Here is an 18,149-nt window from a genome sequence, read left to right as displayed (position 1 = left end):
GAACTCTTACACCAATAAGAAAATGTACCCGCATAGGTCCCTTTATCCACTTCTGGACAATTGGCATCACTGCATAGCAAAACAAGCAAATAAAGATCAATAAATGGACTCTGTTACTCAAATCAGTCCTAATTTTGGTTCCAAGAAAAAATGCATCAAATAGTTCAGGAAAGCCATTCTAGTTATGCCAGTAAGACAAAGTAGAACAATAAAAAATTAAAATTCAACCAAATAACAAAAAACCATAATATATCCATCATGTTAAAAGCCACCAATGGAGCTTCCTTCACAAAGACGGGCTACATGTTGAATGGTCAATGCATCCATAGCTGACAGCAAGATAAAATGCAAAATAGAATTTACAAGTAATATTTGAAATTTGATAATAAAATCCTTATTTAATGGCATAGTATAGTCATCCATCAGAAAATACATAACATGGATTCAGAATTCATGTTATGAACAAAAAGAATGGGAACAGCTTTGCACAAGAAGGTTCACGATGCTCTCCTCTAGACTCCTCCAAGACAGCGAGAATCTTCTCCTCTGTTTCTCCTAAATCCTACTCCATGAGACCTCCCTTCATTGATACCCAAACCCAAAAACCAAACCTAAATATCAACAAAACCATAGCCTTCATTTCTATTTCTCTTCTGCTTGCAAAAATTTCTTTTGGCCACCCGAAAACTTGAGCATCACTCACTCACATCTTCCATTGGCATGTCCTCCTTGGCAATCGTCGATAATTCGATTTTCACCTGGGACTTCCTTCAACACACTTATCAGTATTCTCGCCAAACACCATTCACCCTACGGACTCCAGAATATGTCAGAACCAGTGAAAGGGGATTCAGGTGGCAATTGAAGGAAGGCATTCACATGGGGAGGACATTCCTCTCCTAGCGTGGAATGAAAAGTCTTCTATGCAAATCACATTGAGACCTTGGACTTTTTCAGAGTTCGTCAGAAAAAAGTTTTCTCATTTTTTATTTAAGAAAGAGGAATTCCTCTAGATCATTAAGAGTCACTGGAGGTGACCAGCATAGGGAATTGAGGAGTCAATGAGCCAATCGAGGAGGATTGCATCTTAAAGGCAAACGCTCATAGGTATCAATCAAGCTGCATCCCAATGTTAAGGAGAGATTTCTCCAGCTAGAAAAGAAATCCGTAAGGGGAAAACGTTATGTTCTGTGCATCCCTGGGAGCAAGAACTGCAAAGATGGCTGGCAAAGACTTCACAATCAGATGCACAGAGTGTGGATCCTTGAACCTTATATGCCATGAAAGGCTGGCGATGAAGCAAAGCTGGGGTTCGAGACAGTGAAGCACACTTTTGCAGAGTTTTTCAGTAATGCACTGGCAATGGGGAAGAGAAAATCAAGAAGAAGCAATTAGGAATCTCATGATATCAGGATTTAACTTCCCTTCCTTGTTTTGTTTTTCAACCTGTTACAAAATATAATTTGGGCTTGGAGAGGGAGGTTTGGGCCTACCACTAGTGATCCTTTCAGAACAGTGAAATGGGCCACACCCAGCTCAACAGGGTAAGGGGCCTTCCACAGAAGAAAAGAACATAGGCTTGGTAACCCAGAGCCAATGAGTACCGGAGACTCTATAGATAAAGGTACTCAGTGCAGGAATTTGGTAGAGACTAGAGTGTCTTTAACGGAAGTTAGCTTTGAAGAAGGCAGTTTCAATGAAAAATACAAGAAGAATTTATTACAGAAATAAGATTGATCTTCTCAAAGATCATTTTTCGAAGATGGGGAGGAGAAAAGGTGATAAAGCTAAAGGGGCTAGAAAGTTCAGAGATGTAAACCTTCCGAAAAGGGACGGAAAATATTAACAGGAAATTAGCTTGACACAGCAGAAATATGGCACCACCCATTCGAAAGTTGACCCATGTAGCAGCAAGGGAGCAGAGAGTAGTCTCAATATTGGCCCAGTATCTAGCAGAAAATGGAAGAAACACAAGTGGAAGAGATTAGTGATGACAAGGAAAGCTCAGATTTATAAGATGACCTAAGCAGCTTTTGCGATTCTGATACAGCTTGCTAGTTGACCAGTTGAGAGGAGAGCTAGGTATGAAAGGATAACACAAATGGGAGAACTTTCAAGAGGTCTTTGTTTAAATGCAAGGGAGAAAGTTCAGCAAATAGGAGAAGAGAATTCTCTATTGTCCTCTGACACTAGGCAAGGGTTAGAAGAAACTATTAAGCACAATACAGACAAGAGTACAGCATTGATTGAAGAGGGGTCTTTGTCCCTTATTCCTGAGCCTATTCTTAATAAGGTGGAAGTTCTTGCTATTCCTTCCAAATTCCAATTTAGGGAAGGGTAATGATGAAGAGGTAGCAATTCTATTAGGCAATTTGAATTCTCCAGAACCTGGAAGGTATTCTTCCTCTTCTTGTTCAGTCCTATTTTCCTTTTGATGCTTTATAGAACAAGGAGGGATCTGCTGATGGTAGTGCTTCCAGTTTTGGTCTAGGGGCAGTGAGAGGGGCTATAGCGACCCAAACGAGCTCCTAATGACATGGGCTTGAAATTAGTGCATCCTGCTAGGGCTAAGGTTATGTTGGGGGTGAGTCCAAAAACTTATGAGTGGAAAAAGAAGAAGGTGCAAAATGAATTAAGGAATTTGGTTTCTTCCATCAATTATGGCGGTGGAAATGGTACCAAGAAAGGGAGAAAATGTGTTAGATTACAAAGATTATAAGTTGAAATTTTTGGGGTCTAAGGGATGTTAGGAAGAGAAGTTTGATTAGGGAGGTTTTTCTTAGGAATTCTCCCAATATTGCTTTGATAGGTGCCTGTTGTTGCCACGGCTATAAGCCCCAAAGAGAAAGTTACAATTGTGGTATCAGAGCAAAGAAAGATTTTTACAGAACAAGTAACAGAAAAAGTATTTATATATATATGAGAGATATTTTTACAAAGCAAGTAACAGAAAAAGTATACATATATATATATATTATATTTATACATATATATAAGTATTATAGCTACAGATTACAGTTAACAATTACAGTATACGGTTATAAATTTTACAAATATATTTTGATGGAAAATAATTTTATGCAGAAATTTGTAAATGCTTTACAGTTTAGTTTTTCAAAAATGCAGTTTTAAAGCTATAGTATTAGATGTTAATTGTTACAAAATTATGATATAATAAAGCTCATCATAGCTACACACTAATATAATCTCACTTACTGAGAAAAAATGAAATCCCAATCCTTACATCTACCCCCTCTCAAATACTCTTAACCACCCCCCCCCCTCTCTATCTAATTTAGTTTCCTCAAGTAAAACAAAATCAAAAGAATGTCTAATTAGTACTTCATGAATCAAGCCCTCTTCCTAACATCCCCTAAACCCTTAATATCCTAACAAAAAAGCTTCATAATTTAGCTCTCTTGCCCCCTCCCCCACCAAAATAATAAAAGGGCAGCCCGGTGCACAAAGTTCCCACGTATGCGGGGTCCGGGGAAGGGCCGGACCACAATGGGTCTACGGTACACAGTCTTACCTTACATTTTTGCAAGAGGTTGTTTCCATGCCTCGAACCCGTGACCTCCAGGTCACATGGCGACAACCTTACCGTTGCGCCTAAACTCTCCTTCCCCCCCACCAAAATAATAATAATAATAATTGTTAATAGAATATGCAAACTTATTGAGTTCCTTTTGAACCTCCTTTTCCCCTCTCAAAAGTGCTAGGACTCACCCCCACCTTCACCTTATGGCCTAAGGGACTCACTACCTTTAAACCCATATCCTCTAGCAATTTTTGTGGGTCTCGTCTCTCTCACCATCCCCACTCCAAAAGAACTAATAGCAATGCCTTCTCTCTTAAAGGAATCCCTTGCTTGGCATTCAACATTACTAGTAAAATTAGATTGATTGGGAATGGGAAGGATAATTTTTTTAGAATAAGAGTTTTGTAAAACACCCTCTCAATAACATGGAATCTCAAGGAATATCAATAGGATTAGGCTCAAGATCCAAAAACAATGGCCAAAGAATCCTCTTTGACCAAATCTATTACTCAATAAAACAAACAAACAGACAAACAAAACCAAGCCTTAGTCCCACTAAGTGGGGTCGGCTATATGAATCCTTTTCCGCCAATTTATGCGATCATGGACCATTTCTCAATAAAGAACTTTTTAAATTGGAACACTTGATTCTAGCATTTTTTTTTTCTTTAACCTACTTCACTTGGACGTTGGAGAGCAATGCATTATCTTCCAGCTTCTGAATCTTCTAACTGCAAGGAAAATCAAAACCTATTCTCTATATCCCAAAATCACATGCTTTTCCTTCCTTATTCTGACGGGCTTCAACACTTAAGATCCAAAGTGGACTTAACTTGATCCAGATCAAAAACCTTACTTCCTAATTTTTAGGGGCCACTACAATTGTATTGGACTTATCCACACCCAACTCCCTTATATCATCCAGACATGCATCATAATTGGACTTGGTTTGTCTTTTCTTCTCAACCCATCTCCTCACTACCCATCTCTTAACAAACCCAAAATCCTAAGGTCGACTTAAATTTAAATTTTAAACCAATATGAGTTAAATTTAAATTCAAAAAACCCCACCTACCAAATTTCTAAGAAGGTGCCAAAACCAAATCCCTATTGTTCAGGCCAAGCAATGGCATCATTTAAATTTAAATTCAAAAAACTCCACCTAACAAATCTCTAAAAAAAGGTACCAAAATCAAAATATCCCTATTTTTCAAGCCATGCTGTTTAGCGTCATTCAATTTAAATTCGAAAACCCCATCTACCAAATCTCGAAGACGGTGCTAAAAATAGAAAATCTCTCTTGTTCAAGACAAGCAACCTGGCGTCAGTGTTTGCAGGCTTTACCAGAGGAATTCTAAAAGCATTGATGTAAGAAATCCCTAGAGAGAGCCCCACGAAAACACAAACTTTCCCTCCCAAATCATTGCTTCTCCGAACATTGGCTGAACCACAATCAACACATTTCCATCCCAACTCACCAACAATCATTTCAAACTCTCAAATTTGTCAGAAGCAATCTCCTTCAAAGCATGAAAGAAAGCTTTCCAACCTAACGCTTCCACACGCTCATGAATACAAACAAAATGAGCACAACCCTACTAAATTTCTCCAAGAACAAAAGATTCCTTCCATTCGACAAGAGTTTCAACCTAAGTACAGCCACGACTAACCTAAAAGTATTTCCTCCAAGATGCTTAAAAAGCCATAAACCAAAACAAGATAAGCCCAACTTCCCTAAAATCCACTAAAATTCATCAAATTTCAACAATAAATACAACATGAACCTTCCTGCAAATTCAAAAATGCTAAAGGACAAATTATCCAAACATCAATGTTAAATCACTTTTTGATCAGCCTTAAAAGTTTGATGAACTCCCATAAAGATAATGTTATTCTATCCCCAACCATGTCATGGTTGGAATAGGCGAGTTAAACGAATGGAACTAGTCAACCTGTAGCATTGCACTGCTTAGAGTATGAAGATCTAACTTGGTTGTGTGCTAGTTTTATGCATATCAAGTTATTGATCTTAAAGAAGCCAAATATTGTTTAGTTCCTAAATGTAACGAAATATGCTTTTCCCCATTTTTAGCATTATTTTGATTGCCAAGATTTAATTAATAAATACAAAACAAGAAAATACAAACAAATAAATGAATACAGGTTTCCTAAGATTTGAGTATATCCAAGGTGTCTAGGCAATCCATGATTTTTTTTTCTTTTTGATAAAATGGAAAATCAATTATTACCCAACAATTTTATAATTAGATACAGAAAGTTTGCAGGAAAACAAACAATAAATAAGTAAAAGTCAAAAGAAACAAAGGAATTGAAAATAAGACAAGATACCATGGTTGAATCCATAGAATGCACTTGTAGTACCACCAACCGCAGAACCTATCTATAGCATAACAAGCAAATATAGACCAACTTATCTTAGGTCATAAATGAATGAAAAACTCACAAATATAATGCACATAAGAAGATAGAAATTACCATGGAGAAACTATCCCTAATAAGGGGTCGAACCGTCCAATCACTAGTTTCCTACAATCAATCAGTAAACGGATGCAAACTATTTAAGGGAGAACAAACAAAACAAGAAAAAGAAGAAGCAACTAAAAGCAGATACTGAACCAAATTCAGACAATAAAAGCGTTTCACAACAAAGAGATGGAGAAAAGGCATAGAATGCGAATTTGTAGATTTACCATCTCTTTGGAAAGAGGACCGGCACAGTGATGACATCTCAAACAAGTTCCACACTCCAATTTTGCCATCTCTCCCTCTCCAATCTCTCGCAACCCGCCACTCTCACTAATGGCGTATCCAAGAATCAATCTAGGGGAAGTACATGAATAAAAAATAAAAATAATAATAATAATAATAATAATAATAATAAATTAAAATTAAAATTTTATTGAGAATATTTTAGATGTTTGTGAAAAAATATTTCTTTTAATTTAAACAATGTTGTAACTCATAATTGATAATACTCTTTAGTCCACAGATCTTCATCTTTAAATATATGGCTCTCTCTCTCTCTCTCTCTCTCTCTCTCTCTCTCTCTCTCTCTCTCTCTCTCAGACATGGCTCCGACAGAAGTAGGCGATGAAAAATAAAATTTCAGATCGAAGGGAAGACCTTCAATCTGAGAATCGATAAGGTGGGAGAAATCCCTTACTTGTTCGTTCCCGAGAACAATATTTCTCGTAATGGATGGGTAAGATTCTCCAAAGAGGTCGTAAGTTGGTTTACTGGCTGTCGATTCGATGGGCTAAAGTAGGAAAATTTCTGGAGATAGGACTAGGGTGGAAAGGTAAAGCAGTACTCGTTATTCATCCCTAGCGGTGCTGAACGTGAAGGATGGCGAAGTTCTGCAAGGGTTTCGGCGAGATAGCTGAGGAATTTTGTACGAGTCTGACGGTAATCGTAAAGCAAGCCCTTCCGAGTTTTTTCCCCTTTTATTGCCCTTCCGAGTTTTTTCCCCTTTTATTATTTTATAATAAAATATAAAATAATACTCACGAAAAAATTTCCCAATTTAATCCTCCGAGATTTAAAGAGAGACGAATTATCGTGGTGATGAGTGACAACAAATCTCGTAAAATGGTCCTACGAGATTTGCCTGAGAAATGAAATGGCGTGTGATGTATGACAAATCTCGCAGGACCATCCTGCGAGATTTGTTTAATCTGGTCATTCCCCCTTCATTTCACTCGTGAACAGAGAGCAGGTCATCTGCAGAGGGAGCATTTACAGAGAGTAGATAATAGAGAAGAGGATGGCAGTAGTAGGAGGCGTACAAGCGCAGGTGACCATTCGGTGGACTTGAGCAAGTGACTGTTTGGGAGTGGATTAAGCAGGTGATCGTTTGAACGGCTAGGCGAGAAAAGCTATAAAAGGGAGAAAATTGGGTACATATTTTTCTTATCGTAAAACAAAATTAGTTTTATTGAGTTCTGATTCAGGATTAACCAAACATTTGAAGATTTGTTATTTTAGTTTCATAAATTAGTATAGTGTGGTTTTGATTTTTTGGTTGAAGACTGCATCCGGAAACCCCTAAGGTTAGGTTCCATTTCATTCGCATTTTTTCTTCCTGTTCTGTGGCTTTTGGGTTATAATGAGGTTTGAAGAAATGTATACTCTTAAGATTATATAATTATAATAGATTTTTATAATTAATTGTATAAAAAAGTTATTGATATTATAAAACAAATTGATAACAATGTGAATTTTTTTTATGAGTTCTTAATAAAAGTAAGGAATAACTGCTATAATATTTCATCATTGAAATGTTTTTTTATTTTTGGCTGCTTACATGTTGAATGAAATAATGAGAAGCATATATGGAATAATAACTGCTACCAACATTCACAAAAAAAAAAAAAAAACTATATTCCACAGTGAAATGTTATAATAATTTTTTACTGATGAATAGAATTTAATAATCCTTAGGGAGTGCTCAATCAAAATTAATAACATAGAAATAAATCTAAAACTTTAAATGTTTACATTTTTAAGTTGAAATTTTAATTTCTCTAAGAAAAAAATCAAATTTATAAATTCAATGTGTGATTGATTTATAAGCAAGTAATATGGATGGTATTGAGCTTGCTGTGAAATACATTGTGCTCTTGATTTTGTATCTGGATTTTTTCTCGTTTTGTTTCTCACATATTATGCCTAACTTCTCATTACGTTCTTTGTGAAGGATTCCATTAATTATTTCTTGTTAATTATATATTGAAATTGTGTATTGATTTGTAAATGAATTAGATTAGTTTGTTTCTTGAACTAAGATAATATTTTAGTTAGGTCAGTAAAAAATTTTGCATCAAATTCGTTAATGGGTTCTCTAATACCATTTTAATAAGCAAGTTAAATATCCGTTTAGCATTCTATAATTTAAAAGTAAGTCTTACTAATACAAGTGTCCAATTTTAAATAACAAAAAATAGTTAATATATGCTTCAAAGTATAACTGAACATCCTTTTATAGCATGTAGCATTAATACTTAGGTGCCTTATATTTTACTATAAGAAAATACTAAAATAAAAATTAAATTATTGTAATTATTTTACTTAGTTATTATATTTCAAATTCACTTTAGAAGAACAATCATATTGTACATGACACTTGAAAAATAGTAAAACTTTGTTAATGTTTTCCTATTGTTTAATTACTTATATATATCATTTCACAAAATTGTATTAATATATAGGATAGACATAGGTATAGATATATACATATAAAATTAGTTTATTTTATTCTGACCAAACAATAGTTTTTCTTTCTAATTCAAACAATAATTTTTAGACATTCTAAATATATTTTTTAATCTAATTTTGGTTTAATTTACTTTCTAAATATAGTATATAAATTTACTTCTTTTATAAATATTATGCACAAAATGATTTACACTATTCATAATTCTAAGTAGATGTTATGTCATGCGCTTATATATACAATTTTATTTTTCGTAGGTCTTTACTATTTCGTAGGGGTCGATCTCTAAATGTCAGGAAGCTTGAGCAGTGTTCTGGTGACGGTATTGTTGTATATGGGCGGAGTACGTGTTCGGCCCGTCAGCATCGTATCCGCCTTTGTCTAGAGCTGATATTGCGAGACCGTCCAGTAGACCGACTGACGCCCCTTCTGACTTTGCTGCCACCTCGTCGATGTCAATTTTATTGGACGACATTTTCGATGGGGAGGAGGTCGATGCACCCGTTATGCCACATCGTTCTCGTCCAGATACATCATATATATCAGTTCTCTCCCCGTTCTCTTCGCATGGATGATGATTACGTAATACCTCTTGTTAGCTTTGGTGCAATCCCAAGAGGGGGGTGAATTGAAGATTTAAAAAATTTATCCCTAAGTCAACTAGTCTAGCAGCAGTATTACACAACTTAGGGTCTGTCTATACAATCATAAATAAAACATACATGTGCGGTAATATAAAATGCGGAAGAATAATCAGCACACGCAATATGTTATCGAGGTTCGGCCAAAGTGTCTACGTCTCCGCCTTAGCTCACCAGCACAAGGATTCCACTATAAACTCACTTAACAGGTGGTGCGGCACCGGTCACAACTAGGTCAATTAGCGGGGTTGACCTCAACCTAACCAGACCTTACCAGGATGGTACACCTAACTTTCCTAACCGGGTCTAAGCTAATCCGGGACTATTCCACAGAGCTAGTCTCCCTCTTCAGGTCCACACTTGGAATACAACAAATGTATGAAAATTTATGTACACGGAAATATGCTTCTCAAACAAGCAGATATGTACCACAGTATAGCTCAAATAATAACGCAAGCACGAATGATAGTAAATATGCTCAGTGCTTAATAATGTGTGCTAAACACTCAATCTAGTATAACTAAGCAATCAAGATCTAGAGTGTATTTCTAAGCAAACTTTGAACCACAATATGAAATATCACAATATCAGTTTAGGGTTTCAAAATATGTTAGCAAGATGATTCAAACAACCTCAATAATATGTTCTCAATAAACTAAGCACAAGAGATGTTTGAATGCAAGCTTAAAAAATATTTTGCACACAAAAATAAATACGGGCTAAGCTATCTTGCAATGTCAATGCAAACACCCACAAGCCACTAAATTTTCCCACACAAGATTTATTAGATTAAATCAGTAGGAAAAACTTATGCTCAACTCTCAATATCAAAATCAATCAACAAGCACAACAAATGAGAGTATTAAGCAAGTGGAATGAAGCACAATCACTCTTAGCACACTCACAACACTTGGATAATCAAAGAGATTGAAGCTTTTGAGTGTATGAGAGTAGTATAAACCAAAATAAAATTTAGAATTTTGAGAGAATTTTTTTTTTAATGATCTTACTAATCCTTTCTAATTTTTGCAAATGAACTTGTATATATAGGTAAGGGCAATTTTATGACCGTTGGGGACTTAATGGGCATTATTAAAAAGATTTTAAACAAGTTTAATATTTTAACCCATTTTATCTCGGTAAAAAATAAAACCAACCCGAGAGTTTCGGGTGCCCGAGCCTAAGTTCAACCGACCGAACAGACACAGCAATAAAAGGCATTTTCATGGTTCGGGTGCCTAAAAAAATGTTCAATTTGTTGAATGAACGCCATCATGATGTAGTTTTTTGTTCAAATACATGCGTAGGATGAACTTGCATGCAAGCCTCAGTACAAACATTAGTACCAAATGTATTTGTCATTATCAAAACCGGGATATGACCAACTAGCTCAATAATTTCCCCCTTTTTGATGATGACAAATACTTATGCAAAAGTGGGTACAACCAAAAAAGGCTCCCCCTGACTATATGCATAAAGAGAATTAAAGCTCAATTTAATTTAAATTTAAATTTATCAATGTACTCAATTTTGCCTCTTCTCCCCCTTTTGGCAACATAAAAAAGGGTTAAGAATTATAGCATGAAGACAAAAATCATTTAGATACAAAAGATAAGTTGGGAAGATTTAAAAAAAATTCGACAGTATGCCATTTGAAAATTAAAGCATTTTCCCAAAATACATTTGTACCTAAGTGACCTATTTTGAGTTCGACAGTCAATATATAGCAATTTTCATCCAACAACTCAAACAATTCAGTATTGATCATGTCGAAGAAATAAAACGATCATTCAGCACAAAATGATACCACTTGTTAATTGTTACCACTTGTTAGAAAAATATGTATTCCCACAAGATATAAGGTAAAAAGAGATATAAGATGAATTTAATGTTTCAGAGCCGTATATATCAAGGTGAAGTGGCTCCCCCTAAGATTATGCATTCTCTTTAAACTTATACCTTGAACAAGATACACAAGTACTTTAAAGCTTTTAACTATACTTATCACACTAGATTAACTTTTAGGATCAGTTCAGCACATGTGATTTTTTAAAAAGATATCAATTGTTAGCTTTGGTGATACAGCTTACCAGAAAAATATAGTGAATTTCAGTTCAGCAAACAAAGTGAAGTGAACTAGAACCAGATCATATTAAAATTGTTCATGATGCACAAAGATAATGTTCTAGAAGCACAACCTAAGTTTTAAAATATTCAGTATTTATAAAAGTATAGGATATGTGTAGTGATTTTGAAAAATTTCGACAGCCTTTTGTCTAAAAATGTGACTTATCCCATAAACATCTGCCAATTTCAAAACCTTTAAATGTGTATGCACAAGCTTCAAATGATTGAAATTTAAATTTAGCTAAGTGCAGACATTTTGAAATCTAAACCAGAATTTACAAGCACATCCATTATCATTTTACAAAACGTTTGAATATTTCGGGAAAATGTCTACCAAAAATTCGGCAGCATGCCGTCTGTAAACGGGACATTTCCCATATTAACCTACACAAAAAGTTCTCAAGCAGACAATATATCACATAGTTTTGAGCACGCGAGAACCTAATATACCTACCAGCAGGCAATTTCACATCAACTGCATCCGCCATGCAGGAGGCTTTCAATCAGGCAATCATATACGTATATAAGCATGCAAGCCAATAAACATCAGATAAAAGTATAAGCAAAATGACAAACACCACAAGATAGTATCTATATGTAACTGTGTATACGTGTGTGGTGAGTGTGTATGGCCAAAAAACAAAATAAAAAGTTGTTTTAGGTATTACAAACTCAAATGTAAATGTATGTAAATAAAGCATAAAATAGATCAAATATAAAGCAGCTGAACTCCAAAGACTCCTTTAAGTCTCACCATCATCGTGCTCGTCGTCCTCATCTCCACTCACCTCCATTTGATCCTCACCAATGTCCTCATCATTCATCTCTCTCAGGTGCTCACCGAGGATATGGAAGTTCGCCTGCACATCGGACTGGAACTCTGTGAACTCGCCATAGAGAGCATCAACCCTAGCCTAGGAGGAGGACGCCTACTCTGTCATGGAGGTCTTAAACTCCTAAAATGATGCAGTGAGACTGGTGATGGCCGCCATGATCTTGGCGTTTGACGGCACATAGGGCCGCTCTTGTGGAGCCTTGTGAGCCCCTGGACCTCTTTCTGGAATATTAGGTAACCACATGTTACCAAGGAGCTCGTACCCCATCAACTTCAAAGTAGTGAAGGAGAAAATGTCGATGCTCTTGATCTTCTTTAATACTGTATATGGAGTCCTCGTGACTCTCTCTCTGACAAACATCCTAGATAGGATGCCTCCATATGGCAGTATGATCCTCTTCCCTATAGTCTTCACGAACATCCACCTGAAGATCAATCTAGGAAGATCCAGCTTCTTCCTCATGAATAAACACCACATGATGAAGTAGTCTAGGTACGAGACATGATCCTTGGATCCCGACTTCAGCAAGATATTATATAAAACCAAGTGGTGTACCACCTTTGCCTCCAAAGTCAATAATCTGTAACTAGGGGTGTGTGCAAAATCTACAACAGGATGAGACATCACAAGATTCACGAAAGTGCTCATGGTGAAGTCCTACTCATTGATCCAGGTCGAGGTGGAGTCAAGACAATCGAAGTCACCTCACTAGATATCAAACACCTCAGCTAGGTATGCATCATTGAACCAGATGTCCGTATCAAACACCCTAGAGTAGTAACCCTGGTTGTCTTGCCCAATGTTGGCATAGAACAGCCTAACGAGTATGGGGTAGATCCCTTTGGGCTGGAAGCTCACAAATTCAAACCATCCCTGGTATCTGAACATGTCTAACACATTATTAAAATACGTCTGCATAAATTGAATGTCCAGAACCTTACTGAGAATGGAATCCTTGAGCTGGAAGACCTTTGATTACGAGCCAAAACTGCATAATTAGGCATCTTAATCCGGGCATTATGACTTTTATTTTTAATTAAATGCTTAATTATGTCCCAAAATTTAATAAAGTGTCATATTTATAATTTTTGAGTTTTATTGAACAATTTATGAATTTTTTGCAATTTTTTATCGTGGGAAAATTCCCGAGAACCAAAACCGGCATATGTTCGTAATTCATGCATAACTTTTCCATCCAAACTCCAATCAAGACGATTCAAATTTTTAAAGAAAGAGGAAAGGATTATCTACAAATTCTATGTTTTGAGTTTTGAGCAAAACGAGCTCCAAGAAGATCAAACTTAGTCGTGATCTCAGAGAGCAAAAATGAGGAAAAAAGAAAAAAATAATATAAACTTAAGTTTTGATGTGACCCGACCATGCGGGCCGGGTCGGGTCGGTTCATGGATCATGCCATCTGGATCCTAGGGCTTCTTCCCCCTCCCTTATTTATTTCTTTCTTTCCCTTCTCCCCGGGTGTGCCTGCGCACCACTCTCCCTTTCCCTTCTCTTTTCCCTAAACTCCCTTTCTTTATTTTTTTTATTTGGCAGTGTCTTTTCGTCCTCTCTCTACCCCTCTATTTCTCTCTCTCTCTCTCTCTCTCCCTTTCTCCTTACCAACTCCTCTTCTCCAGCTCTGAAATTGCCGAAGCTCCCTACACTCTCCTATAGCAGCCCTGTGTTCTCCTCCAGCCACCACACAACACCTGCACATACCAGCTTGTTGCAACTCTCCATTAGACCAGCAGCAGATCAACCAAACCACCCTCCAACCACAGTAGCCCGACCACCTAGCCGAGCATTAACAGCAACACCAGTTCCAACAGCCCTCGATCTCCAGCATGCATAACCGAGCCATTAGGCCAGCCTCCAAACTCCAACCTCCAGCCACTACCTCGGGTCCCTCTGCAACTCCACCGATCTCCAGCAGCAACCAAGCAGCAGCCCCTCTCACAGCCTCCTGCAACTTCGTCTCTCTCTCTTTCTCTCTCTTTTTTTTCTCTTTCTTTCTTCATTAAGTTAATTAGTACTCTTGTTTTATTTATTGAAAAAGACTGGATTTTGAATGTTATTTTAATTTGTTTAGCATTATTATATTTCAATTAATTATTTGAATTCTCAAGTATTTTTCGCAGTAAATTTTATTCATATATTCAATTGTTTTAAGATCCGGTTTAGTTCTGAAATAAAATAAAATAAAAATACATAAAAAGGGGAAAGGTTTTGTCTTTAAGTAGGATAATTGTTTTTCAAAATTTAAAATTTCATCGAAGCTTGATTTAGTTTAGGTTCGGTTTTTATTATAGTTTGTGTTTTTATCGTGTTTTGCTATCATTAAGTCGTTAATGGTTTGATTGTGGTTCAAGTTTGTGTTGAAGGTTCGATTTTTGGTATGTATTTGCATTTGATTGAGTTTCATTGTATGATTTAATTCCGTGTTTAAGGTTATTATTTTTAATTAGTGCGTGTCCCGATTCTTGCCTGATTAGTTTTAAGGTTTCCATTTGTGCTCTTTAATTCGGTACTTGCTAGGTCTAGGGTTTTAATTTGTGTTTTCATTTAATTTGTCAAAAGTATATTTGAACCAATCTTGAAAACCCCGAATCTGAATGGAGTTCGGTACCCTTTTATTTTCGATTGGACGAACGGGAAATTTGAGATTAAAACGCATTCCTTGAGGAGACCATCTAGCCCTTGGGTTGAATATTACACGACGTAACTCCTATACTTAGGATAGCTTCCAAGCTGCTCATTTTTCGAGTGAGTCAACCTTATCACGCTTGATCCGTCTTTCAGGGATATGGAACCATTGATCAAGAGCAATGTCTGCCTTCGTGCGTCTTTGGTCTCTATACATGGTGGGAAGAAGTTTTTCTAAAAGGTACTAGGTTAGGAATGAAAATGGAGTAGCTGGAAGTGAGGAAAATCAGAGGAGCTCTCAAAAGTGGAGTGAAAATGAAGTTGTTTCTATGGGTAAATATATATATATATATATATACAACGTGGTTCGGGCACCTGAATAGGGATTCGGTTGCCTGAACTGTAATGATTACCCCAGACATTGAGTCTATTCAGCTGACCGAGCGCAACTTCAATTGCCTGAATTTCAAGTCTTTTCAGTTTTCCAATGCTTGGTAGCCTGAACCGAATTTGTTCATCATAGTTCAGTTGGCTGAACTGCTGATTCGGTTACTCGAATATAAGTTCGGTTACCCAAACAATTTTGAATCTAATAGTTTAGCAGCCCGAGTAAGATCAACATGCTGGTCAACATTCCAAGTTCAGTCGCCTGAAGAGAATAAGCTAAAATGGTTCAACCGACCGAACTATGTTGATTTCTCTTCCTTTGAATTTTTCTCAATATATATGACCCCCTATGATTTAGATAGAAGACCTAAGGTTTATGGAGTCTTCCTACTCTATTCAATTGGCACTTGGAATAGCTTTGAGTCAAGAAGGGATGGAATCAAATTTTTCTTTTACTCTCCACACTTGTTTCATTTTGACCCCTTTCCTTTTGAACGCACAATCAAACTTGGTATGTCCCTTCTTTTTACACAACACACAATAGATATGGGTATAAGGACTAGAGGAGGTATTAACATAACAATCAAATTCTCTCACAAAGTACCCCATATGCAGATTTTTCTTCTTTCTATTTCTAATTCCGTTGTATCCTATACCTTCCCTATCTAAGGTCATCTTCTGTGATCCTAGCAACTTATCAAAGTTGTCCTTCCCTCTAGTGAATGTATGGATGATCTTAGACTGGTCTTCTACTTTCTTTTCTAGTTCTTGCATTTTTAAGTTCTTAAGACCCTTGCAAACATCTTGTAATTTAATAAACTCTTTAGTCATGTTGTTTGCTTTCTGTTCAAATTCTGCAATAAGAAGATCTTTATTATTATCATTTGATGCTTGAGATCTTACTGCATTCAATTCTTTCTCTAAATTTTCATTCTTGTTTACTAATTGTTTAATCTTTAAATCACTTTCCCTTTCAACAAGAACTTTTGATTCACATTCTTTCATACATGCCTCATACTTGTTCTCCAAAACAGTATATTTCTTATTAGATTTAACAAGTAACTTATGAATTCTAACATATTCAATTTACAATTCTGCATAAGTAGGCATGCTTTCACTATCACTTGATTCAGAATAAGATACATTATTCAAATCATTACATGAATCATTTTCAAATTTATCTAATAAAATGGAAGGAGTTAAGACTACCTCATCACTAGTCAAAGCAACAAAGCACGAGTTACCTCCTTAAAGATCCGTAGAGCTTGAGTCACAAGGAGTGATCGCTTTATTTTGCATGGATGTTCCATATCTCCTTTCAAGTTCATCCCAAATCTCTTTAGCACTATTACATGCCATAACTTCACAAAGAATATCAGAATCTAAAGCATGCAGCAAGGTATTCATGACATCAAAATTCACTTACACTAAGTTCCTATCATTATCATTCAACTCAAATTCAAATTTAGGAACATCAGTACAATCAACGGTTTTTACAGGCACAATATCACCCTAATCCATAACTTTCCAGAACCTCCAGTTTAAAGCTTTCACAAATACAGTCATTCTAAATTTCCATACAACATAATTTTCACTACAAAATACTAGAGGGTGCGTAACTAACCTTCCCTCGCATGAAGGGGATGCACTAACACTAGCCATCATGATTTTTTACTAAGTAACGTTTAAGTCTAAGTGATGAGGCTCTGATACCAATTGTTACCTTTAGTGCAATCCCAAGAGGGGGGGGGGTGAATTGGAGATTTATAAAATTTATCCCTAGGTCAACTAGTCTAGCAATAGTATTACACAACCTAGGGTCTATCTATGCAATCATAAATAAAACATACACGTGCGGTAATATAAAATGTGGAAGAATAAACAGCACACGCGATATGTTATCGAGGTTCAGCCAAAGTGCCTACGTCCCCACCTTGGCTCAACAGCACAAGGATTCCACTATAAGCTCACTTAACGGGTGGAGTGGCACCGGTTACAACCAGGTCAATTAGCGGGGCTGACCTCAACCTAACCACACCTTATCAGGATAGTGCACCTAACTTTCCTAATTAGGTCTAAGCCAATCTAGGACTATTCCACATGGCTAGTCTCCTTCTTTAGGCCTATGCCTGGAATACAAAAAATGTATGAAAATTTACGTACACAGAAATATGCTTCTCAAACAAGCGGATATGTACCACAGTATAGCTCAAATAATAACACAAGTACGAATGATAGTAAATATGCTCAGTACTTAATAATGTGTGCTAAACACTCAATCTAGTATAACTAAGCAATCAAGATTTAGAGTGTATTTCTAAGCAAACTTTGAACCATAGTATGAAATATCACAATATCAGTTTAGGGTTTCAAAAGATGCTAGCAAGATGATTCAAACAACCTCAATAATATATTCTCAATAAACTAAGCACAAGAGATGTTTGAATGCAAGCTTAAAAAATATTTTGCACACAAAATAAAATATGGGCTAAGCTATCTTGCAATGTCAATGCAAACACCCATAAGCCACTAAGTTTTCCCACACAAGATTTATTAGATTAAATTAGTGGGAAAAACTTATGCTCAACTCTCAATATCAAAATCAATCAACAAGCACAACAAATGAGAGTATTAAGCAAGTGGAATGAAGCACAAGCACTCTTAGCACACTCACAATACTTGGATAATCAAAGAAATTGAAGCTTTCGAGTGTATGAGAGTAGTATAAGCAAAAATAAGATTTG

The 18,149-nt window shown here is 36.2% G+C and overlaps 1 protein-coding gene across 11 annotated transcripts in view; it reads right to left on the bottom strand.

The window, feature by feature from the left end:
• LOC131146217 (uncharacterized) overlaps positions 1–7,015 on the bottom strand; it is a 72,876-nt gene extending 65,861 nt beyond the window's left edge. For 4 of the 11 annotated variants that reach the window (XR_009134274.1, XM_058095651.1, XM_058095648.1 and 1 more), the window contains exons 1-5: positions 6,726–6,992; positions 6,253–6,382; positions 6,038–6,088; positions 5,891–5,942; positions 11–69 (exon numbers count right to left, since the gene is read on the bottom strand). Coding sequence is in view for 10 of the 11 variants with exons in the window: in XM_058095651.1 (XP_057951634.1) it covers positions 11–69; positions 5,891–5,942; positions 6,038–6,088; positions 6,253–6,321 (231 nt within the window). In the remaining variant the exon portion in view is untranslated. Of the gene's footprint in view, positions 1–10; positions 70–5,890; positions 5,943–6,037; positions 6,089–6,252; positions 6,383–6,725 lie in introns of all 11 variants that reach the window. The other 7 variants (XM_058095652.1, XM_058095646.1, XM_058095650.1 and 4 more) reach the window with 3 other exon arrangements.
• Positions 7,016–18,149: the final 11,134 nt, after the last annotated feature.

The sequence above is a fragment of the Malania oleifera genome, chromosome 13 (assembly GCF_029873635.1).
Source record: "Malania oleifera isolate guangnan ecotype guangnan chromosome 13, ASM2987363v1, whole genome shotgun sequence".
NCBI lineage: Eukaryota > Viridiplantae > Streptophyta > Magnoliopsida > Santalales > Ximeniaceae > Malania > Malania oleifera.
This window is presented reverse-complemented; position numbering and strand designations above follow the sequence as displayed.